The sequence below is a fragment of the Ursus americanus genome, chromosome 2, assembly GCF_024610735.1.
Source record: "Ursus americanus isolate L20-20 chromosome 2, mUrsAme1.1.p, whole genome shotgun sequence".
Classification (NCBI taxonomy): Eukaryota; Metazoa; Chordata; class Mammalia; order Carnivora; family Ursidae; genus Ursus; species Ursus americanus.
The window spans coordinates 17,214,368-17,237,694 of NC_142128.1; the positions used below are offsets into that span (position 1 = coordinate 17,214,368).

General features: G+C 49.9%; 2 protein-coding genes across 3 annotated transcripts in view; one reads left to right on the forward strand and one right to left on the reverse strand.

The window, feature by feature from the left end:
• The window catches only part of SGF29 (SAGA complex associated factor 29), a 28,351-nt gene extending 26,931 nt beyond the window's left edge, over positions 1-1,420 (reverse strand). The window contains exon 1 of one of the 2 annotated variants that reach the window (XM_045785926.2): positions 1,282-1,420. The gene's annotated coding sequence lies outside the window, so the exon portion shown is untranslated. The remainder of the gene's footprint in view (positions 1-1,281) is intronic. The other variant, XM_087869108.1, reaches the window with a different exon arrangement.
• A 10,806-nt stretch (positions 1,421-12,226) lies between these two features.
• Positions 12,227-13,701, forward strand: NUPR1 (nuclear protein 1, transcriptional regulator). The gene is made up of 3 exons (XM_045785922.2): positions 12,227-12,521; positions 12,926-13,075; positions 13,396-13,701. Exons 1-2 carry the CDS (start codon positions 12,410-12,412, stop codon positions 13,060-13,062), a joined length of 249 nt encoding a protein of 82 aa, XP_045641878.1. The 5' UTR covers positions 12,227-12,409; the 3' UTR covers positions 13,063-13,075; positions 13,396-13,701.
• The last annotated feature ends 9,626 nt before the right edge of the window (positions 13,702-23,327 follow it).

A 23,327-nucleotide genomic window follows, 5' to 3' on the forward strand; every position in this document is an offset into this window, starting at 1 on the left:
CTTACGAAATCCAGTCCAGAAAGGAACACAGACATTAAACAAATAGTTCCATATACTTAAGGTCGGTGAAGTAAACACTTTAAAAGGGACACAGAGAACACAACAGATACACGGATAAATTTGAATAAACAATGACAGGCAATATTGAAGAACTGAAAACACAAATTCCCAGGCAAAAAGGACTAAGTGCCAAAGAGAATATCTCTTTGGGAGAATATCTCTTTGAGAGAATAAGTGCCAGTAGTGAAACTTCAAAGCCTCAAGGGCAAATATCGCACTAATACACTGGAGAAGGAAAGGGTCGGGGCACAAAAGCCAGTGTTTAGCCTGAGCAACTAAAAGAATGGGAAGACTGGGGAAGGTAAAGGTATGTGAGGGGTAAAACTCAAAATTTCAGTACTGGACATGTGTGAGATGCCGATTTGACATTTTAAGAGATGTCATTAGAGAGGTGAATATAAGAATCTGGAGTTCAAGGCAGAGCACTGGATTGAAGATCAAAATTGGAGAATACAATAGACGGTATTCGTACTTCAAGTCTTGAAATGGATAGCTCCTAGGAAGTGGACTCAGAGAAGGGATTAGGATGAGGTCTTGGGGCAGTACAACCATTAAAGATAAAGAACAAGAAATCAGCAGAGGGGAGAGCTACAGCTGAGGCTAAAAAAGAGAAGGTTCCACAAATCAAATGAAGAACGTGCTTCAAGGAAGGGCAGTGATGGCCGCATCGACCACTGCTACAGGAGTGAGAACGAACTTAACACTGAATTTGGCGACCGAGAGATCACAGGTAGCTTCTACAAAGTGCTATTTCAGCGGAGTGGCGAGGGCCTAGACTGGGGCGGGTTCAGAGACCTGGAGATGAGGCGCCAGCTAGAGGCTGAAACCTCACGCTGCAAGCGGGCGCAGAAAGATGGGGCGGCAACTGGAAGTCTCTGGAGGGCAAGTAAAGTTATCTCGTTAACAGGGGCTCATCCTCAGGCACTGTCTTCTCGCACCTGAGTTGAGCACCCCGCCTCCGCCGCCTCCGCCGCCTCCGCGCCCCGCACGGCGCACGCCCGCTTCCCCTCCTCGCCTAGCCGGCCAGCGCACGCGCAAATCCCAAAGACCGCCGGCGCGGGCCCTCCCTCCCCAAGCTCCGCCTCTCCCCGCCCAGGGCGCGTGCGCACCGCCCCTAGAGAGCCGCCTCAGGGAGGCCCGGGAATGGGGACCAACCGGGAGGGACCCTGGCCCTCCACTCCCGCCATTCCCCGGGGGCCCCACACCGCGACCCATCCCCACCTGCCAAGCCACGGGGCGGAAGAGGCACGTCGCGCTGGAAATTACGACGGCAGGCGCGGGCGCGTCCCTCGAATGCTTTTCAAAGCCTGAAGATCAAAACGCGCTTACGTTCGAAGATTCGCGGCACGTCGAGAACCACACACGCTTTTTTCCTTTTATGAGCCAGTCGTAGCGCGAACCCCCTCCACGCATGCGCCGTCCTGCCTCTGTGACGTGCCGCGCTGCTCCTTGGGATATGTAGTTTTTTACCTTATAATGCTATGCCCGACTCGCCCGCTGAACATTTTAACAAACTAGAGCCCTTGTGTTTCAGTATCCTTTCTCATTCCCCCAAGCCTCTGTAAAATAATCAAAATAATTTTTTAAACCTCAAACTGCTCCAAAACGATAACGTCTATTTTTTTTAATGTTTAAATAAAACAAGCAGATCCGTAGACCCAGAAATGGCACTTTTACGTTCCCAGGAACGTATTAAGGACATGAGTAAATATTAAACTACATTAGTTTACATCCTAGTATCTTATAATTTCTTACATAACCCCTACCAAAGTTTAGAATTACATTGTATATACTTTATTTGATACACTTGCCAGCTCAGTAAGGTTAGAACCATCTGTTTTGTTCACCTTTGTATCCCCAATACCTAGCACTCCTGGTACCTGTGAGGGCACACCATAGGCCCTCAATATTTTTGTATGCACTTAGAAGAATCTCAGACTTCAACACAAACTATTTCAGCCCCAAATTAACACATCATTTTTTGCCATCAAGTTTGTTTTTCTTTTTGAGGTCTCTATCTCAATGAATGGCAATGACCGTCTATCCAGTCACAGCCCTACACCCTGCATTTTAAGAAGCTTATCTGGCAAGGATTTCACAAATTTTGCATTTGTAGAGGTCTCAGGAGCTATTTCTCCAGAATGTCAGCTATGGACCTTAGTTACTCCTCCCGAGAGATTTGGGGCTCACAACTGTTTGTTTGAATTTATCTGTAATCTTTGATGTTTCTACTGTTAAACAACAAAGATTCAACTGAGTAACTGAAAAGGTGAAATTGGGTTTATTTAAGATTCATGGATCAGGCAGCATCCCATCTGACAAGGAGAAAGGAGTTCCACCAAGCTGAAGAAAAGGAAAGGTTTATAGTGGAGAAAAGGGTATTATCAGTCAAGAATGCATTGCTTTAGGCAAGGTCACCCTCCTACGGGGAATGAATGGAAGGGACCTATCGCTAAATTTCCTAGCGCTGACCAAGAAATTCCACGTTGGTTGGTGAAATAATAGATAATAACAGCTCACACTTGTTGGCCACTTACTGTGTACCTGGCACTGTTACATATGCTTTCTGTGTTTCATTCATTTCACATATTCCATCCATTTTTCATCTCCACCACATGTGCCATAGTTTAAGGGGCCTTGACACTTGCCTGAACAACTGCAAGACTTGTTCATTGTTTATTTCCAGATGTAGAGGTTGGGCTACTCATTGCTTGCTTCACGACAGACTATAATCATTGGGCTCTGTCTCCCCTCTCTCTTGTTTTATCTGTTTATGGCCTTTATCTCTTTTCGGTACTCCTCCTCCCTTCCCCGGTGTGTGTAAGAGTGTCTTTGTCAAACATGCATGTTGTCTAGTTTGCATGTATTTTTAATTCACCTAAATGATATTGTGCTGTTAAGCTCATTCAGTTTCTTATTTTTCCCCACTCAGCACTATGCTTTTAAGAATTATCCTTGTTGCTGTGTGTGCCTGTTACTTAGAATAACTGTGCAATATTTCATAATGGACACTCACACTGTGGTTATCTGGACCCATGGTGATGGACATCTAACTTGCCTCCAACTACTGGCTGAAGTGAACAGCCTCATGCATGTCCTCTTGTGGCCAGTGTGAGGATTTTTCTGGAAAGTGTAATTTCTCTGAGCATACTCAGTAAGACTGAGTATAGCCCCTTGAATTGTCTGCCCTCCCCCATTTGTCCAGAGCATTCTTCTTCCCCCCCTTCCCTTTTCTCTTCCTTTTTTAAGATTCTACTTATTTATTTGAGAGAGAGGGGGCATGAACAGGGGAAGGGCAGAGGGAGAGGGAGAAGCAGACTCCCAGCTGAGTGGCGATTCCCCTTGCGGGGCTCAGGGATCATGACCTGAGTCGAAGGCAGACATTTGAGGGACTGAGCCGCACCCCCCCGCCCCGGCACCCCAGGAGCACTCTTCTTAAAAAGCAAAGGTGTGCATGAGCTGGCACCTCTATCACCTGGCCCCACCGCCTCCTCTCCCCACCCTCTCCACCTCCTTCTCCCCTCCAGCCTCTTCTTCAGGTCTTCCATAAGTGCCGTGGTCCTCCCCCTTCTCTGCAAAGGCTTTGTGGAGCACATTTCCCTCCCCTGTTTACTTCCAAGTCTCCTACTCATCTTCAGATCTCCCTGACTGGGTCACATCCCTGGGTCATGATCCCTCAAGAACACCGTGTGGACCTCCTGTAATTGTGACGGTAACACAATGTCATGATTTTACATTTGTTTATGCCAAAATTTATGTCTGTCCTACCTCTCACCCCTCACGTTATAACCTCCATGAAGGCTGGCCTCATACCTCTTTATGTTCATCACTGTATCTTTAGCACATGTGCCTGGCACATAACAAAAATATTTGTTGGATCAAAGAGATAATGAAGGTGTTCTGTCTGCTTAGGAAGGGCCATTGAGGGGGGCAGCAGCTTGGTGGGGGTGACTGCTGTAGAATTTGGTCCTCAGCTCTGCAGAACCAGAAATTCCATGTCGCTAGCAACCTCTCAGGGTAGACTCACACTGATGCAACTCACAAGAGACTGATGTGTAAACCAGAACCCACTAAGTTATATGGGGAGATTTAGAATTGTGGTGCTGACCAGAACACTCCCTTTGCTTGGGCAGCAGAGTCCCTTTCTGTAAGAAAGCCACAGAGGCAAAGAAGACTGGGCCCTTCTGGTCTATCCTTTAGTCTCATTGCATCAGAGCAGCACATCTGAAATCCTTTCTAAAAAGCCTTGAAGTCACAGGGCTCGTGACTGAAGGTCTCTCGAGGACACGCAGAGGGAGTTACATAGCATGACTCCCTAACAATCCTTTAACAAATCCCTCTCTTCACAGAGTTCCACTGCTGAGGGCAATGCTCACATCTCTCCCCTCTCTTTGCTTTCTCCCCCACTCAGAACTGGTTTTTTACAAAGGGACTTCAGGCACCTTCTATGAAAGCCAGCTACCCCTCTCTCACCTTGTCCCTGTTCATGCCTACCCATCACCCACTTGAACAAAACAAAAAAAGGCTTGAAGCCCACATCCATCTTGCTGGTTCTGATGATAGAACTAACTAGAGGTCGTATCATCCCCAGGCACCCAAGAGACAGGAATGCTGGCTTACCATTCAAAGGAACGTGAAGGAATTCAACCCAACTAGCTTATGCACATACAAGTAGTCTGAGCACATACGGGCATGGGCACGATCCGGAGCACGTGAGGACCAGATGCACCTCATGAAATCTCCAACATAAAGAACAAAGATATGTTTCAGATTCCAAGCCTTTCAAAAGATGGGACAAACAGACCTTCCTGGGACCAGACAAAGCAGCACAGAAGCAATTAAGCCCCATGCGTTAACATGACTTCATGGGCCTCCGATCCACAGCATCCACCTTCTCAGAAGACCCTCCCCCCACCCCGCACCCCCCACCCCCAATTTTGCCCTTAGAAACCCTCGCTTGTAAGCCATCATGGGTCTGGGACTTGGAGCATTAGCTCCCTGAATGGCACCACACCGATAAATCGATAAATCGCCTGATATCCTTCACTGCGGAAGCTCGGTGTCAGTTTTCACTGGCTTGCTGAGCGCTGGGGGAACCAGGTCTCATTTGGTTTGGTGACAGGCTGGTCAGTCGGATCTGACCTCCCATGGGAGACAGGCGGAGCAAGTTGTCCACGCTTACTGCTTTTCGTCCCCAACGCATAAAAAGAAGCCACAGCATGACCAGAAGGTGGCATTGTGTGCCTGGAACCCAAGGGAGGAAGGGGATACAATACATTAACTCTTAAAAAATTGCTTTAATCCCCCTCGCTTCTAAAATAGGTCTACACTGTAGGAAGCCACACATTGCCGAGATCTAGAATCTGTAATGGAGAAAGTATACATTTTCCATAATGCCAGTCTAGGGTAGGACCACTCTGGAGAGTGTGGTACACATTCCATCCCCTAGTCTCCCCTCCCTTTTTATTGCAATAACTACAATACAGTAATTTTGCTTAGAAAGATTGGCCTGGGGCTCGTGCTCCGTGGGTGGCAGCAGCTTCTCAAGTCGCAGGAACCCCTGGGACCTGGGACCACCAACAGTAGGGCTCCAGGGAAGGGGGCGGTTGGTGCAAGGGGCACCAGATCCTGCCCCTGACGAGCCCGGAGCTCTACAGCCATTCCCTACCCTCCACCACCCACTCAAACTGCAAGATGATGGTCTTTACTATTTGAATATATTATTTGGATAGAGTTTCCTCCCTTAGTGTGGAATGATGTATCAGATTGACCAGGCCACGAAGCAAGTACTCAGAGATCGCTTTGAGGGACCCCCAGGATTCTCTTGACGTTCCTCAGGCAGGATGCCACTTTCGAAGACCAGTACTTCTAGAGGGGGTCCCAGGAGCAGCTCACCATCCAGGAGTGGTTAGACAGAGTCAGCTAAATCACATAAAACCTGGACTGGGATCCATACAATCGAGGATTGTGGTCCTATCCAAGAAACACTTACCAGAAATTACAAGGTGATATTGTCCACATGGGTTTTTTTTTTTTTTAAGATTTTATTCATTTATTTGTGAAAGAGAGAGAACACAATCAGGGGGAGGGGCAGGGGGAGAGGAAGAAGCAGACTCCCCGCTGAGTGTGGATTCTTTTTCCCCCCATTCAGGGCTCAATCCCAAGACCCTGCGATCATGACCTGAGCCGAAGGCAGATGCTTCACCGACTGAGCCACCCAGGTGCCCCATCCACCTGGTTATTTGAACAGACAGCTGGACATTAAAGACCTCTGTGTGTTTATTGCACCCAGAACATGGCAGACTGCCCAGCAGAGAAGGTGAGCCTGTGAACACAGAAGGGACAGCATTGGACATCAGACACCACGGTCCCAGTGAGAAACGGATTTGAGACTTGAAGAGACAAGACTCTTCACTGGAGGTAAATATCATCATTTTACGAAGATAAACATTGCTGTTACGTATGTATTTTTTACTACTCAAGCTGGGTTTACAAAGTGAAATTGAACGGAGAATATACAGTAACGTGAGCTGAGTAGGTGGCTAATATGGTTGCTTCAGTTATTTCTGAAATCCACCTGGTTCTGTTCTTCATGCGTGTGTGGGTGCATACCAGGTACCGAGGGGCAAGGGAGGCATATTGTACTACTGAAGTTGTTGCGAATTATGGTGATAATAAAAAGTAGATGATTTTGGTCAATTAGAGACCAAAGATGTGAGATGTGTGAGATGGCTCACACTAGAGCGTCAGACTGCTGACATTGCTCCCCTCCTGCCACTGAGCTCCGTGACATGACCCAATTGATATAAAAATTTTAGCTTAACTAGAAGTCTATACTATGCCACTTGGGGTGCCTGGGTGGCTCAGTCAGTTATGCGTCTGTCTGCCATCCGCTCAGGTCATGATCCCAGGGTCCTGGGATGAGTCCCGCATTGGGCTCCCTGCTAGGCGGGGAGTCTACTCCTCCCTCTCCCTCTGCTGCTCTCCCTGCTTGTGCGCTCGCTCTCTTTCTCTCTCTAATAATTAATTAATTGAATCTTTTTAAAAATCACCCTAAATATCAAATTATTTAAAGAATTAAAAAAAAAGAAGTCTATACTATGCCTCTAAAGAGGCATTGTAAGTTACAGGGCTTGGAAAATCTTAATGTCTACGTGTAAGCAGGAGCCACGTACCCTTCTTTTCTCCTTTCTTTTTCTTTTTTTTTTTTTTTAAGATTTTATTTATTTTTTTGACAGAGACAGCCAGCGAGAGAGGGAACACAAGCAGGGGGAATGGGAGAGGAAGAAGCAGGCTCCCAGCGTAGGAGCCTGATGCGGGGCTCGATCCCAGAACACCGGGATCATGCCCTGAGCTGAAGGCAGACGCTTAACGACTGCGCCACTCAGGCGCCCCTCTTTCTTTTTTTTTTTTAAAGATTTTATTTATCTCCTTGGTACACAGTGATGCCACCAGCCCAGCCTGATTGCATACCCTGCCTTCGGCCTGGGAATCTCTGGTCCTTTGAGCCGAGGACTTTTGCATCTCCACGGGGCTATCCAGGCTTTCCTGACTTGGAGAGTTTAACTTGTGGAGCTGGGTGTGTTTTGCTGTCTCTCTCAGTCACTCTTTTTTTTTTTCTAAGATATTTATTTATTTATATATTTATTTATTTATCAGAGAGAGAGAGAGTGAGCACAAGCAGGAGGAGTGACAGGCAGAGGGAGAAGCAGGCTCCCCTCTGAGCAAGGAGCCTGATGCAGGACTCGATCCCAGGACCCCGGGGATCATGACCTGAGCCGAAGGCAGATGCTTAGCCATCGGAGCCACCCAGGCATCCATGTCAGTCACTCTTGTTGAGGCTTCACTGCCTCTAGGAAGACTGCCCTGATTCTCTCCCCCCCCACACACCATCCCCACCATCCCTACTCCCCGTTGGGTTGGGTACCCTCCTGAGAGCTCCCCAGCCCCCTGAGTTTACTTCACGCTGATCACACTGGGTTATAATAGGTGTGCCTGGAAATCTCCTGGAATGTCATATGTAGAAAGAAAAGAAACTTCCTCGTGGCTGATTATACATATACACCTTTTCCCACCGAGTCACCTTCTCAGGTCCATGCCATGGGGTCCCCAAAGTCTCTTCTCCCCCCCCCCCACGCCTGCCCTGCTCCCCACGCCAGGATCTGAACTTTCTTCTTCCAGCAAGTGCAGGATCAAGGCCGGGGAGATGTTCTTCTCTGGCTCCGTGAAGGATGGTCCTAGTGCCTTTACGGTCTTCTATGGGACTAGGATTGGACCTCTCAGTTCCCCCAGAGCAGAGCACATGGAAGCTTAGAAACCCACTGATCTTAAAATAGCTTCATGAATTCAACTGATCATTTATTGAGCACTGACTGTGTGCCAGGCCTGGGGGATACAGTAGGATAGACAAAATTCCTGCCCTCGCGATGATAACGCTAAGAGTTGACATTTATTGACCACTTTGTTCTAGGCACTGTGCTGAGCCTTTACAAGAACTGGCCCTTTTAATCCTCACAGCAATCTCACCAGGTAGGTATTATTATTAATTTCCTCATGCAAATGAGGAAACTGAGGCACAGAGAGGCTAAATAACTTGTCTAAGGGCACAAAACTAACAAGTACAAGAACCAGGCTTTGGACCCAGGTGGTCCGGCTGCACAGCCTACTTCTTTAACCGCTAACTAAACCAAACCAGCACTGCATTCTTGTGGGGCCAAATCATGGAGAAGTAAAATAAAAAAATTAGTGATGACAGAATGTACAATATGGAGAAAGTACAAGAAAATGAAGGTAATGGGGGGGAGGGCACCTGGGTGGCTCAGTCGGCTAAGCGTCTGCCTTCAGCCAGGTCATGATCCCAGGGTCCTGGGATCGAGTCCCCCACCGGGCTCCCTGCTCAGTGGGAGACTTCTTCTCCCTCTGCCTCTGCCTGCCACGCCCCCGGCTTGTGCTCTCTCTCTGTCAGATAAATAAATAAAAATCTTTTTAAAAAAATAAGGGTAATAGGGTAAAATGGGGCATTCTTAGCACCCAGCCTTGTCCAAAGCAGGGCGGGCTGGAAGAAGGAATCCCTGACATGTGTTTCCACACACACACAGTTGCCGAACCTTTGCCAGTGTTTGGCCGGCTGTGCTTAGAACCAGGCTAGGCTGGAACTGGGGTCAGGTAGACCTCGGGGGTGGGGGTGGGGGTGGGGGATTCTTCACCACTCACCAGCCTCATGACCTTGAGCAAATCTCTCTGAGCTTTGGTTTCCCTTCTTTGAAGATTGCTGGATATAGCAGTCCACCCTGTGCTGGCTTGCGACCAAGCCCTCTCACCCCTAGCAGTGCTGTCACCATCTCCCCTTTCCAGATGAGCAGATCGAAAGTCAGAAGTGAGCCCAAGATCTCGCGGCTAGTAATGGGGAATTTGTGGGGGTGTTCTTAGTAGTCACCGTGACAGAGACGCTGAGGAGGACAGTCGCATGCAGAATTGTCCCACATCCTGCAAACATTTGAGCGTCCTGCTAGACATTCATGAAGCGAAAACACTCATTTACAAGGACCTGAGCCTGGAACCTACCCCATCCTATGTCGTGACGAAGACTACCACCTTGTAAGAACCCCATATCTTGGGCACCTGGGTGGCTCGGTCACTTAAGCGTCTGCCATCAGCTCAGGTCATGATCTCAGGGTTCTGGGATCGAGCCCCATGTCGGGCTCCCTAGTCAGTGGGGAGCCTGCTTCTCCCTCTTCCTCTGACGCTCCCCCATGCTCGCAGGCCCTCTCCCTCTCTCTCAAATAAATAAATAAAATCTTTAAAAGAAAAAAAAGATCCTCATATCTCCTTGTGGTCTCCACCTTAATTTGTCTGGGTGTGCTATCTTTGCTTAAGATTACTTTCCTCTTTCCCTTATCGGGTTTGTTATTGGTGGGAAGGAAAGCTTCTCCTCCTAGCCTTCAGTATCTTCCAGCTGGACTAAGAATTAAATTGACATGAGACAGATTGACAACAGAAAAAAAGCAAAGTGTTATTATGTGCGCATGAAGGCCCCATCATGAAACTGAGACCTAACGAATTGACCAAGGCAGGTAGTTTTTATCCTTTTAGACAAAGAGACAATAAAACTGTGAGGAGTTGAAAGGAGACAGAAAACTTGGTAAATTAGTAAAAAAAAATAAATAAATAATGACCCTCTCGGCTCTAAATGTCTTTTTTTTTTTAAAGATTTTATTTTATTCGGCAGAGATAGAGACAGCCAGCGAGAGAGGGAACACAAGCAGGGGGAGTGGGAGAGGAAGAAGCAGGCTCTCAGCGAAGGAGCCTGATGTGGGGCTCGATCCCATAACGCTGGGATCACGCCCTGAGCCGAAGGCAGACGCTTAACCACTGTGCCACCCAGACGCCCCTTGGCTCTAAATGTCTTATCTCTGGTGATAAGGGTGTCTCTTTACCTCTCGGTACAGGGAGGGGACCTTTTACCCGGGAAATGTATCTCCTGCTTTCAGGGGGACAGAGGAAGGTCTGAGAGTCATTTTCACACTGGCCGTCTCTTAAGTCACTTTTATTTAAAATAACCAATATGCAAAAGCAGCACATTTTGGGGCGGCCTTCCCCTGGCCCTTACGTAATTATCCCAAACCGTGTTTTACTCGAGTGACCTCACTTTCATTTCCTGGATGTTCAAGAACTCACAAATCCACCAAACCTGAAAAACAAAAACTAAATTTAATTCTGGCTCAGGCCAGGGAGAAACGCAAGCAGAAGTACCTCTTCTTGCGAAGCAAAGGACGAGACTGGGTTATTACAGGGTTTGGGGGAAGGTGCGATTAGGTAACGTTGAGATGAAACGGGGGTGGGGGGGTGGGAACGGGAGCAGAGAATGAACACCTGGCCGGGTCCCAGCCTGTCCTATTGTGCTGGAGACCGCTGAGGTTAAAAGAAACATAAGCTGGAAGGTTGTGTCTGCCTCCTTTCCTGCCGGGGACCGTGGGAGCCGGCACATAAGCCTCGGTGAAAGCAGGAGTGGGCAGGGTCCACTGGACCCACATAGGGCAGATCCCTTCAGGTGACGGTGGAAAATTCCACCTCCATGCTCTTCTCGTGCGAATCCCTTCCCTTAATTCATAAAATAGGTACAAATATCTGTTTGCTGCATAATGTCTTCTACGCCAGTATATCCACATTTTGAAAGCCATTATTTCATTATAAATCAATTTCCTGGGGCACCTGGGTGGCTCCGTGGGTTAAGCGTCTGCCTTCGGCTCAGGTCATGGTCTCAGGGTCCTGGGATCGAGTCCACCCCCCCAACACGTTGGGGGGGAGTCTGTGCTCAGCAGGGAATCTGCTTCTCCCTCTCCCTCCCCCCCCCCCCCGCTCATGCTCTAATGAATACATAAAAAAATCTTCAAAGAAAAAAAAATGATTTCCCTTTGCGTCTCCTTTACCTCATAGGGCGGCATTATCGAGCTGTTTGGAAAGTATGTGGATTACTTCCCGTCATGCAGCTTACAGGGTACCAGGCACCTTCGCAAGTGTCCTTGCCTGTGGTGTCTCACTCGATTCTCTGACCAACTCTGGGAGGTCGAGGCAGTTATCATCATCCTCGTTTTTTACGGAAGAGAAAACCGGGGCCCAGAGAGGGAAGGTAACTTGTCCGGGGGCACCCAGGAAGTAGGAGAGCAAAGGTTTGAAGCCAGGGCAGCCGGCTCCAGAATCCGCACTCTTAACGTACTCTGCTAGCCTCCCTCTCCGGTGAGGGAAACTACCTAGGGACCCGCTCCCCCCACAGCTCAGGATATTAAGGGGGCTTTCCAGATGTTTCTTATCGAAAAGGGGTGTTGGGTGTGTTAGGGGTGAGAACCACCGGCCTAGTTCGTGTGTGTTCTTCACGCCACAATCTGCCACCAGGGTCCTGAGTCTGAGCCAGAATTGGGGTGGGGGTCAGCTGTGTGGCGGGGGGCAGGGGACGGACAGGAAGGAGTGGGCCAGGTGAGGCCCTCGGATCCCCACTGGCCATGATCCCAAGGACTGTTTACGCCCAGACTCAGCCTCTCTCCTCCTCCTCCTCCCTGAGGGGCGGGGATCTCCTCTGTGGAAAAATACCCAGCTGGGCGAGCCCCAGTGAGAGGGAGGAGGCAAGGGGAAGGGGCTGGGACTCACAGGGCCACTCTGTCCCCCTCTCGTGATTGCTGTTTACTGGGTCGGGTTCTGGGAAAGGGCCAGATTGCATCAGACAGGGCCTGAGGAGGACACGTGGCCTTATAAGTTGGGGCCAGTGAACAGGGAGGTGTCGGGAAACCAGACACAAACAAAGCTTTCGAAGCCGACCGAGAGAGAGACAGAGAGAGAGAGAGAGTCAGCTGTGATGGCCACCTTTCCAGGAGCAGCCAGCCCGGCCCGGCAGCCCCCAGGCCCAGAGGACGAAGACCCCAGCCTGGATGAATACGACCTCTACAGCCTGGCTCATTCCTACCTGGGTAAGTCTGGCCCCGTCACCTTTCTGGTCCCTCCACTTCTACCCCCACACCCCCAGCTAGGATTCCTCCTCAGCCTCCTCTGCACCCCCAACCCATTCTCTCCCCTGTTCCCTTGACCCCTCAAGTCACCCCTTCGAACCCCTCTCCCACTGAGTGCTGTCCGGCTCAGCCCTTGGACCTCATGCACCCCTAGAATATGGGAGCATCAAGAGACCATCGGGGGCCCCTTATTCCACAGATGGGGCAACAGGGATGATGACTGCCCCAAAGCTATGTGGGGCCCACTCCCCAGTCTGCCTCCCCCAAACCATGCTCCTTCCACCCCGCCCCCCCCGCCCCCCTGCCTCTCCTTGGATGTACCTTGCGTCCGTCCACCTCACCTCCGCCTCTTGCCTGGTTCCCAGGAGTCGGAGGCCGGAAAGGTCGCACCAAGAGAGAAGCTGCTGCCCACACCAACCGGCCCAGCCCCGGCGGCCATGAGAGGAAGCTGGTGACCAAGCTCCAGAACACGGAGCGGAAAAGGCGAGGGGCACGGTCCTGAGGCGGAGCTGGAAGTAAGGAGTCAGGGGACCCAGGGGTCCCTCTGCCTTGGAAGGACGTGCCTGAATGTGTGTGGTTGGGTGGGAAGAAGCGATCCAAGAACCGTTGTCTCAACATAGAATAAAATGAGACACACATTCAACTCTGAGTTTCCTAGGGACCAGAGCAAAGGGGGAAACACGAACCTTTCCAATGGGAGGGAATTCGGTTTACAGGGAGGGAAACAGAGGCCCAGAGAGGGTAGGGTCCTTTTCTGGAGACACACAGCAAGTGACCAGGAGAGGCGGGGTTAGAACTCAGGATTAGAACCGTTTCTTCTCTTCCCTTGCCCCAGATGAGGCCAGAGCACGGACACCACACAGCGATGGAAACAAGACCGCGGAGAATCGGAGAATCGGCCCCCGGGGGCAGGGCCCAGGCCTGCTTGCCCCCCACCCCACCCCCAGGACTTACCCTACCTGACTGAGGCTCCGAGGGGCCACCAAGGAAGTGCCCCCAGCCCCAGCAAAAGGACAAGATAGGGAGCAAGAGGCAGGGAATGGAGAGGCAGAGTCTCAAAAAGTACCCCCTAAAAAGAAAGACAGCGAAGAAACTGGACCTCCCTAAGGGTGGGAAGGACAATAAACAAAGTAGAGCTGCAGCTTGTGTGTCCGATCTGTCCCCTCTCTGCGCAGTGCTGTGTGTCCGTGTTTCTGGCTGCGTTTGCACGAGGCAATGAGAACCGGTTTTGTCAGTGTCCGAATTTGCTCGTGCGTCTGGGAGCGGGTGTATCTGATTCTGCCTGGGCAGGTAGAGGCCAGCGTCTTTTCTTTTGTTTTATTTGCTGCACGTATGTTTTGGCCAACGTGTCTCCACGGTTTCTTACGAAATGCAAGAGAAATTCCTGTTTCTTTGTCATGCTGCCTGGGAAACAAGCTCCCTCCCCAGCTCCTCTCCATTTCGAGAATAAACAATCTTCTTGATCATATCATTTGCATATAAAACCACCTTCTGGGGGCGCCTGGGTGGCTCAGTCAGGTAAGCTTCTAATCTCCCCTCAGGTCTCCCCCTCAGGGTGGTGAGTTCAAGCCCCACATTGGGGCCACGCCCAGTGTGGAGCCTACTTACAAATAAAATAAAACTAAAAATACATAAAAACCACCTTTTGAAGTGAATGGTGTTTATTGTGCCACCTGCAAAATGGAGAAAACTAAGATTTAGAATATGAAGGGACTTGCCCCAGATGACTGAGGGCTCAAATTCAAGGATTCTCACTGTCCTCATCTATGGGGCGCGTGCCTCTGCGAAGGGGGGTGCCAGGACGGGGTTCTGGGAGGTCAGCTGGGGAGGAAGATCCTTACCTCGTATCTATAATAAGTCTTAGGACCCGAGTTTGAGAAGAACGTAGGGCAAATAAGAGGATCTAATGATTGAGATACATGTTTGGGCTACTGTAATGAAACAGGATAGAAAGTTCTCTGTCACATAACAGCTCCAAGGGTCAGTACTCTTGGGCCGAAATGACAACTTCACCATGTCAGGGATTCCAGCTGCTTTTAGCTCAATGTTCTGCCACCCTCAAAACATGGCTTCCGGGGCACTTGGGTGGCTCAGTCGGTTGAGCGTCTGACTCTTGGTGTCAGCTCAGGTTGTGATCTCAGGGTCGTGAGATCGAGCCCTGCGTCGGGCTCTGTGCTCAGTGCACAGCCTGCTTGAGATTCTTTCTCCTTCTGCCCCTGCCTTTCTCAAATAAATCTTTAAAAAAACAAAAACAAAAAACTCATGGCTTCCACTTTGGGGTCCAAACTAGCTGCTTTGGTACCTGCCATCACATCTGCATCTCAACCTGTGGAAAGGGAGTGGGGAAGGAACCAGGGAAAGCAACACCGATTCATTTTGAAGGCCATGACCTAAAAGTAGAATCCATTATATCTGGTCAGAATTTAATTACATGGCCACACCTAACTACGAGAGAGTCTGGGAAACATAGTTTTTAGGTGCTTAGCCACGTGTTGGCCAAAACGTGGGGAGGGCAAGAGAATGAATACTGGAAAAAAAAACTAGCAAGAAACATTTTCCATGGGCAGACTCAACAGGAGGAGGGAGAAAAACCCCAAGCCCTGGGCAAAGCATTTTTCCTTTTCTCCTGCCCGTCCACGTAAGCCCTAGGCTGCAAAACTTGGAGCCAATTGTTCTTAGGGACCTAAGAATATGAGCAGAAGAATGAGGCACCTGTTGGAGTAGTGAGTGACAGGAGCACAGCCCATCAAGACCAGCTTGAACCTCTGGGAATCTCCGTCCACTGGCCTCCCCTGAGTCCGACCGACTAACAGGCACGGAATCTCTGGCCGGGTAGAATGTTAGAGGACATCTAGTCCAACCCCACCACACTGCAGACCGGGGTCGCCTCTGCTTGCTTGAATACCACTACGGACAGGGAACTTGCTGCCTTTCAGTTGCCTGATACCTTCTCAGAGCACCTTGTTAATGTGAGCTGAAAGGGCGCTTGGGTGGCTCAGTCGGTTAAGCATCTGCTTTCAGCTCAGGTCATGATCCTGGGGTCCTGGGATCGAGGCCCACATGGGGCTCCCTGCTCAGTGGGGAGTCTGCTTCTCCCTCTCCCTCTGCCCCTCCCCTCCTCAGCTTGTGCTTTCTCTCTCGAATAAATAAATAAAATCTTTAAAAAAAAATGTGGGCTGAAATCTGACTCTCCCACTTGCCCCTGAACAAGCTTCTGGTCCCTTCTGTCTGAGATGCCCTCAATCCCAGCTACCCTGCTAGGCTCAGCTCTTCAAAGTCTTCCATCACCAGCCCTCCACCACCACCCGTCCCTCACCACCATTCAGGGAGACACCTATTCTGGAATCATACAGCCAACCTGTGCCCAGGCTCTCACAAGCATTCGGCATACAGCTCCTTCAGACTTCCCCCGAGCCCCTCTTTCCGTGATCAATTATTTAGTCATTCAGTTACTGTTTATCAGATGCCTGTTGTATTACCAGGGCCTGGTCGAAGGCATGGACTGCAAAGAGAGACAAATGGGACCCTGTATGATTGGAACGAGGCCTTAGTGCCAGTGTCTGCTCCTGAATTCAGCAGACAGATGGGAGGAGCAGCTCTGGGCCGTGAGCTCTCAGCCCAGTACGGATCCGATGTGTCAGCATCAGAAAATCATGGCCAGAGCTCCCAAGTATTGAGCTACTACTCCGTGATAGGTGTTTTATAGGCTTTGTTCTGTTTAATCCTTCCAATAACCCAACAGGCAGACTATTATTGATCCTATTTTACAGTGCAGAAAACCGAGGTTCAGAGAAGTTAAATAACTGGCTCAAAGTCACACAGCCACAACCCGCAGGAGTGGGATCTTGAACTCAGGTCTGTCTAATTTTTGAAGCCTGGGCCTTTCCCTTTTTACTATATGCCTGAGAATAACCATGTACTGACAATGTGAAATCCTAGATGTTAATTTTTGGTTAATTACGCCTTCTGCCTCAGTTTCCCATCCTGTCAAAAGGTACTTTAAATGAGAAAACAAAGGCTGCAAAGTGCTGTGTCTCTAGCTGAACCTGGCCACTCCCTGTGTCCTGGGTCCTTGACACTTTGCCAGAAGGGCCCACATGGTACTCTCACTCCTGGCATCTCATTGGCCTTCCCTGGCCTCGCCCTTCCCTGGCACAGTCTCTGCCTGGGAGGCCTTTAAATGGCTGTTCCAGGAACCAGATAATTCTTGGAATTACTGAATGTGCAGATCTGAACGGATCCTGGGTGTTAGAGCCCCATTCTCTACCCTTTGCAGAAGGGCCTGGTGGGGCAAGGGGCAGGGAGCGGCTGAAAATCACATGAGGACTGGGGACCCAGGGGGGACAAGAACCCACTCTTGATTCTGACCCCTCCAGAATCTTCCTCTTCTGTTCCATCCTCTCTTCTACCCCCTTTCTTTTTGATCCCCTAGCTGCACGTAATATCTGTCTCCCCTGTTTCTAAGATTCCTCCTGAGAACGGAGGGACGACTGACCTCTCCTGCGCCTCGGGAGCTTACAGACGTTTCCCCATCGGGTTGCCACGGTTCAAAGGATTCCGGCTCCTTGCCTAGAATCAGGACACTCACCCTGGGGCTCTTTATTGGCTTCCCAGACACCTAGCCCTCTTCCGCCCACTCAGCTCTCAGATGTGTATTTTTTTAAATTTCAAAATCACCCCATAGTTGACGTTTAACTGGCACTCCTTAAAGGTAATGCTAATAATAGGAACAGTGACAGCTACCATTATTGATCATCTGCCCGAGGGTTTTCCCAGCCTCACCTTTGACACAGCACCTTTGTGATTTCTACCCTACGTGCATTTAGGCTATACCATTGCTTACTTAGAAGTTTTAAAATAACCTCCCTACCTTTTTCACTCAAATATATTTTAAAAGGAGACTAGGGGCAGCTGGGTGGCTCAGTTGGTTAAATATTCGGACTCTTGATCTCAGCTCAGGGCTTGATCTCAGGGTCGCGAGTTCAAGCCCCGCATTAGGCTCCACGCTGGGCATGGGAGCCTACTTAAAAAGAGGGGGGGGGGGCTACATAACCACCAAAAACGGAAAACCACAATCACTTGTCATAACTAGAAGAGTGTAAAAAGAAACACCTAATTATAACTTTTTTCAGTCCACCTGTGCACACCGCCCATGACCTTGCGCGCTAAGAGTCACAGGGGTTCCACTCGGAGAAACACCGTGTGTTTACAAGCCAGACACTCTGCCAGGAATTTTGCATACACGGAAGGAGGCCTCACTGTCATCACTTGGTTACAGATGAGTTAAAGACACGGATCCTGGCTTCCCTGCCCGGGGACTCTGATTTCATTGGTCTGCGGTGGAGCCTGGGCAGTGGGAGTTTGGAGAGTGAGTCTAATTCACAGGGGGTGTTTGAGGATGTCTGATCCAGTGAGCTTTTGTCTCGGATTGCATATACCGGACACGGTCACGGCAAGGGCTCCCAACCACGGTGCTCGCCTTACCATGTGGCCTTGCCACCTTCCCATCAGATGGGGGACACAGGACTGTGTTCCCTTTGAACACGGGAGGACCTTTGGGAGCACCTGCCCTGCCAGAGGCAGGCGGAAGTCGTGGTATCCTAACACACCACGCATATCCACCTCGCTCTCCGGAGCCTGGTCGCCCTGCTGTGTGAAAGTCCAAATACCATGCATGGAGAGACAACGTGGCAAGGCCGCCTGTCGAGGTCATTCTGGTCTTCCGCCCCGCTGAAGTCCCAGCTGAAAGCCAAATGTGTGAGCAGAGGGAGCCTGCAGATGGTTCCAGGCCCCGCTGTACAGTCGCCTCCAGCCACAGGGTCTTCCCAGATGAGGCCTGACATACTGGGGACCAGAAACGAGCCACCTCCAATTGCCCTTCCACAGACGTAGAGCATAATAAAACGGTCATTGCCGAGTATTACGTTCGGGGGTGGCTGGTTACGCAGCAATAGTGACTGGAACGGACTTATGGTCCCCCCAGACCTATGTCCAGATCCTGTCTGCAGACTTGGCTGTGACCTGAAACAAGTTATTATTTACTCTGTATCTTAACGTCCACATCGGTGAACAGGGGATGAAGAGTACACCCACCCCCTGGAAGGGTTTTGAGAACTCAAGGAAATGGAGTTCAAGCACTTAGCAGGGCACCCAATCCAGAACAAGAGCTTAACGAAACAGCAGAGTAGCAGACAGGATGGGCTCTGGACCCAAACTCCGTGGGTTCAAATCCCAGCTCTCTTATTTTTCTCCGTGACCTTGGGCCAGTTCCCTGACCTTTCTAGCCTCGGTTTCCCCATGTGTAAAATAGGAATGCCAGGACCATTCAGCATAGGGTTCCCTGCTGTGATTAAGTCAGTGTTGCAAAATGCGTAGGAAGCAGCTCGTAAGGGACTGGAGCAATGACACGGACCCAGAGCTCAGGCGCCGGAGCCGGATCTGTTGTGTCAGCTGGTATTTCCTGCTCCTTTTCTGCCCGCGGCCGGTGTTGGATGAGGTCAGTTCACAGCGTTTTCTCTCCTTTCTCCAGGGCTGCTCAGGAGCAGAGCTGGGAAGGGGCACGGAATGCTCCTGGCCTCCACATCCCCTCGGTACGCTGTCATCTGTCAAGGTGTCTGTCCCTCTGTCCCCTCTTCTACCCCTGCTGTCCTTTCTCTCCGCTCTTTACCATCAACCCACACAGCCGTGCTCTCGCTGTGCCCTGGGCCACTTCCCACAGCCCCCATGTCACACCCGGGTGCAGGGATACGTCTGGGGCCTGTCCACCGCTGGAAAAGGGGGCACAGTCCCTCCTGTCCTCAGATCTCTCCGTACTACTCAGAACGAGTATGGCCTGGACTCTGTGGGGACACATCAGTTCTAACTTCTTGTTTCCTTTTCAAGTCACTCCCTTCCTTCCTTGACTTGGGGAGTATTTTAAAGTCTGCCCCACCCCCACCCCATCTACCTGTTCTTATGTCACCACGATTCTCCCCACGATTCTCCCGTGCCTTCAGTCCCCTACCGCTGTCGAGCTAAAAACGAAACTGCACTGACATCCCTCCACCGTAGCAATGAGAGCCACGGGGCCCTCGCCGGTTTAACAGGAATGGGATGAGTGTAAAAGGGAGTATGGGGGAAACTCCACTTTGGTTTGTATATAAAAACTGCATGGCAATGGATGGTAACCGGGCTTCTGGTGGTGATGGCTTTGCAGGGCATGCCCACGTCGAATTACAACGTCACACCCGAAGCTTACAGGGTGTATACCAATTTGACCTCAATAAAAAAGCGTGAAAATATTATTCAGCCACAGCAAGTATTATTCTCACACTGAATATTTGCCGAAGTCCTGTGGGAGGGCAAAGGTTATGGGTTCACTGCCGGTCACAGCCCGAGCTGGGAGTGGACCAGCCGTGCTGACACCCATGTCTGTCCGAGGCTTCTAGAGAGCTCTGTGGCCTTCAGGAAGTGTGGGGGGACGGGCGGGGAGAACTACCCACCCCCAGAGTCCCTGTGTGAGAAGCCAGCCCTGACTGAGGACCCCTTTCCCCTGGGGCTGGACATAACACCCAGGTCTCTGTTAACTAGAAGCCTTCTTTTCTATGTAAAACAAAGTGTTCTTTGCTTTTCTCATTATAAAAGCAGGAATCAGAAGATAACCACCAATCTCTGGGTTCAGTCCTCTGACTGATCACATCCTCCTTTCAACTTTTTTTTTCACCCCCCATTTTTCTTTCCCCCTCCTTTCAACTTTAGTCTTACATCAGCTCTACACGACTTTATCCTGTTCTCTCTTTCCTGAAGAACTGGTTTGGAGAGCTGCGGTGCTGCTGCTGCTGCTGCTGCTGCTGCTGCTGCTGCTGGTGGTTTTTTAACTGTTTGAGGAAATAATCATTTATTCATTCAACAAATATTTATCGAGCCAGGGAATATTCTAGAAGCTATGGATACAGCGGTAAAATGGAGCTTACATTCTAGTGGGGGCAGATAAACAATGAATAGTAAATGACCAAACACAAGAATTTCAGCAGGGCTTGTGCAATTTAAAATGCCTTGGTTAGGGGCGCCTGGGTGGCACAGCGGTTAAGCGTCTGCCTTCGGCTCAGGGCGTGATCCCAGCGTTATGGGATCGAGCCCCACATCAGGTTCCTCCACTATGAGCCTGCTTCTTCCTCTCCCACTCCCCCTGCTTGTGTTCCCTCTCTCACTGGCTGTCTCTGTCAAAAAAATAAATAAAATCTTAAAAAAAAAATGCCTTGGTTAGGAAAAGCCTCACTGAGAAGGGAGGGCCTTTAAAAAGTGAAGGCCAGAAGGAAGCTAGGGAGTGCTTTGTGCTGAAATTCCTCTATTTCCTTGAGAGCACACAGTAAACGTCCAACATACTATGTATTTTTCTTATTAATTCATCGTCTGGGGTTAGAGGAGGTGACCACTGGCAGCCGAGACAACCCGAGGCAAGAAGGGCTGGAGGCTCAGGGACCAGAGGCAGAGAGCAGGGGCTGGGGCGGGGGGCGGGGGGGGGGTGGCGGCCAGAGTCCTCTCCCCTGCTTACGTGGGTCCCTCCATCACCCCAGTCAGGTGCTGTGGTCCCCGCCCCCATCCCCACCCCGGCTCGTGTGCTCGCTCTCTCTCAAATAAATAAACAAAATCTTTAAACAAACAAACAAAACCGTTCATGAATGAGTGTGTCAGAACTGGTCTTGCTTCACACCGCCCCTTTGCTGTGCACATTTCTCCTCTCAGGATCCTCAGTTCCAAGGAAGTGGAAGAGGACCCTCGGTGGGGGCGCCCCGCGGGGCTCCTCGCACCCACAGCGAAAGCAGGAGCGATCGTCTCTTAAAAGCCTTGAAACCTGGCACTGTTTGGACAGGAGGCCTCAGGGCGAGGCCTCTTGCTGTCTTTCGCTTCTGGGCAGGGTTTCTGTTTTCTGGCCCCTCTTCCTTTGTTCGTTCATTAGAAGCGGTTTGCGCTGGAGTTTACACCGTCAGGTGTCATTGACATTTGCTACGACAGTACGCCTTCAATATCCTCACCCCCCCCCCCCCAAAGTGTGTGAGGTGATGGGTGTGTCCATTAACTCAAGGGGCGGAAACCTTCCACGTGCACTCATCTACCAGATCATCACCTCGTGGGCGCCTGGGTGGCGCAGTCGTTGAGCGTCTGCCTTCGGCTCAGGGCGTGATCCCGGCGTTGCGGGATCGAGTCCCACATCGGGCTCCTCCGCTGGGAGCCTGCTTCTTCCTCTCCCACTCCCCCTGCTGTGTTCCCTCTCTCGCTGGCTGTCTCTATCTCTGTCAAATAAATAAAATCTTAAAAAAAAAAAAAGATCATCACCTCGTGTCCTTTAAATAGCTTATCATTGTCAGTTATGCTTCCATAAAGATGGGGGGAAACACAGTGTGGCCTCTCAAACTGCACTGTTTTGGTTCAAATTTCAGTCCTGCTGCCGCTTGTTATTAGCCTCAGTTTCCTTCTCTATAAAATGGATTGTTCTGAGAAATAAAATTGAGCATGTGTGTGCAAACCTGTCTGAGCAGTGCCTGGCACATAGAGAAGGCTCGTCGGTGCTAACTGCTACACGAGGCGGTAGAGTATAGCGGTCAAGAAAACCAGAGGTCCTGGGTTCAAATCCCAGGGCTGTGGCTTACTAGCTGGGTAACCTTGGACACAAAGCCTTCATGGTCCTCAGTTTCCTTTTCAGAGAAGGATATGAATAATAATACCTACAGGGGAGGGTTATTGTGATTACATGAGCCAGTTGTTGAAAAATTTCTGGCACATATAAGCATTTGATTAAATTATAATATTTTATAACTATAATATAATATAAAATATAACTATAATATATAATATAATATGTATAATATAATCTTATACAATTACAATATAATTTTAACTTGTTCCATGAAGGCAGAACTTTCTGCCGGCCCCACTCACTGCCGAACTCCAATGCCTAGAACAATGTCCGGGACATACTGAGTTGGCGGTGGGTAAATATGGACCAAGATTCTGCTCTGTTTTCACATTGCCCTTTCTATCTGAAATGCTCTCTCCACTGGCTTCCGACAGAGTGCTCTTTCTACTACACGATATATTCACCATTATCATTTTAAAAAATCTGGTCTGTGATTTTTGACATTGGAAATCCGTTGTGAAGGCAGATTAAAGTGGGGGAGGAGACCCGTGCTGCAAATGGCAGAAACACAGCTCAAAATAGCTTCCGCCAAAAAAGAAAATTGGCTCATGAAACTGAACATTTCAGAATGATTGCTTCAGGAATAGCTGGATCCAGGAGCCCAAAATCAATAATGAGATTCCTGTCTCCCTCTCCAGCTCTCAGCTCTCCTTTCCCATGTGTGGGCTTCAACCTGAGGCAGAGTCTTCCCTCACGGCGGCCAACAGCAGATCCAGATTCACATCCTACCTGTTTAGTCATATGGGCAGAGAGAAAGGCTCTTTCCTGACAGCAAGTCCAGGGACTGACTCTCAGTGTGTCACGCACCCACCCTTGAACTGCCCACTCTCATGAGGGGCACAGAGTACCCTGACTGGCTAGGTCTGTCAGGTGCCAGCCATGGGGGGGATCTCAGCCTCCGTAAGAGAACAGATAAATTCCCCAAAGGAAAGTCCACTTTTTTTTTTTTGAAAGAAGAAAGGGTAGGCAGGTGGAAATGGCCGATGGTAACCACATCCCAAGGGATGCTCTTCTCTCCTCATCCTCTTACTTGCTGACCAGTTGACAAGCTTTGCTTTATGTGCTCTCAAGAGTAATAACATTTGCCCATT

Excerpts from the sequence above, each read along its gene's own strand:
- NUPR1 (XM_045785922.2), top strand. The coding sequence starts at position 12,410 with ATGGCCACCTTTCCAGGAGCAGCCAGCCCGGCCCGGCAGCCCCCAGGC. Across the intron at positions 12,522-12,925 it reads CCTGGCTCATTCCTACCTGG|GAGTCGGAGGCCGGAAAGGT; the intron begins GTAAGTCTGGCC and ends CCTGGTTCCCAG.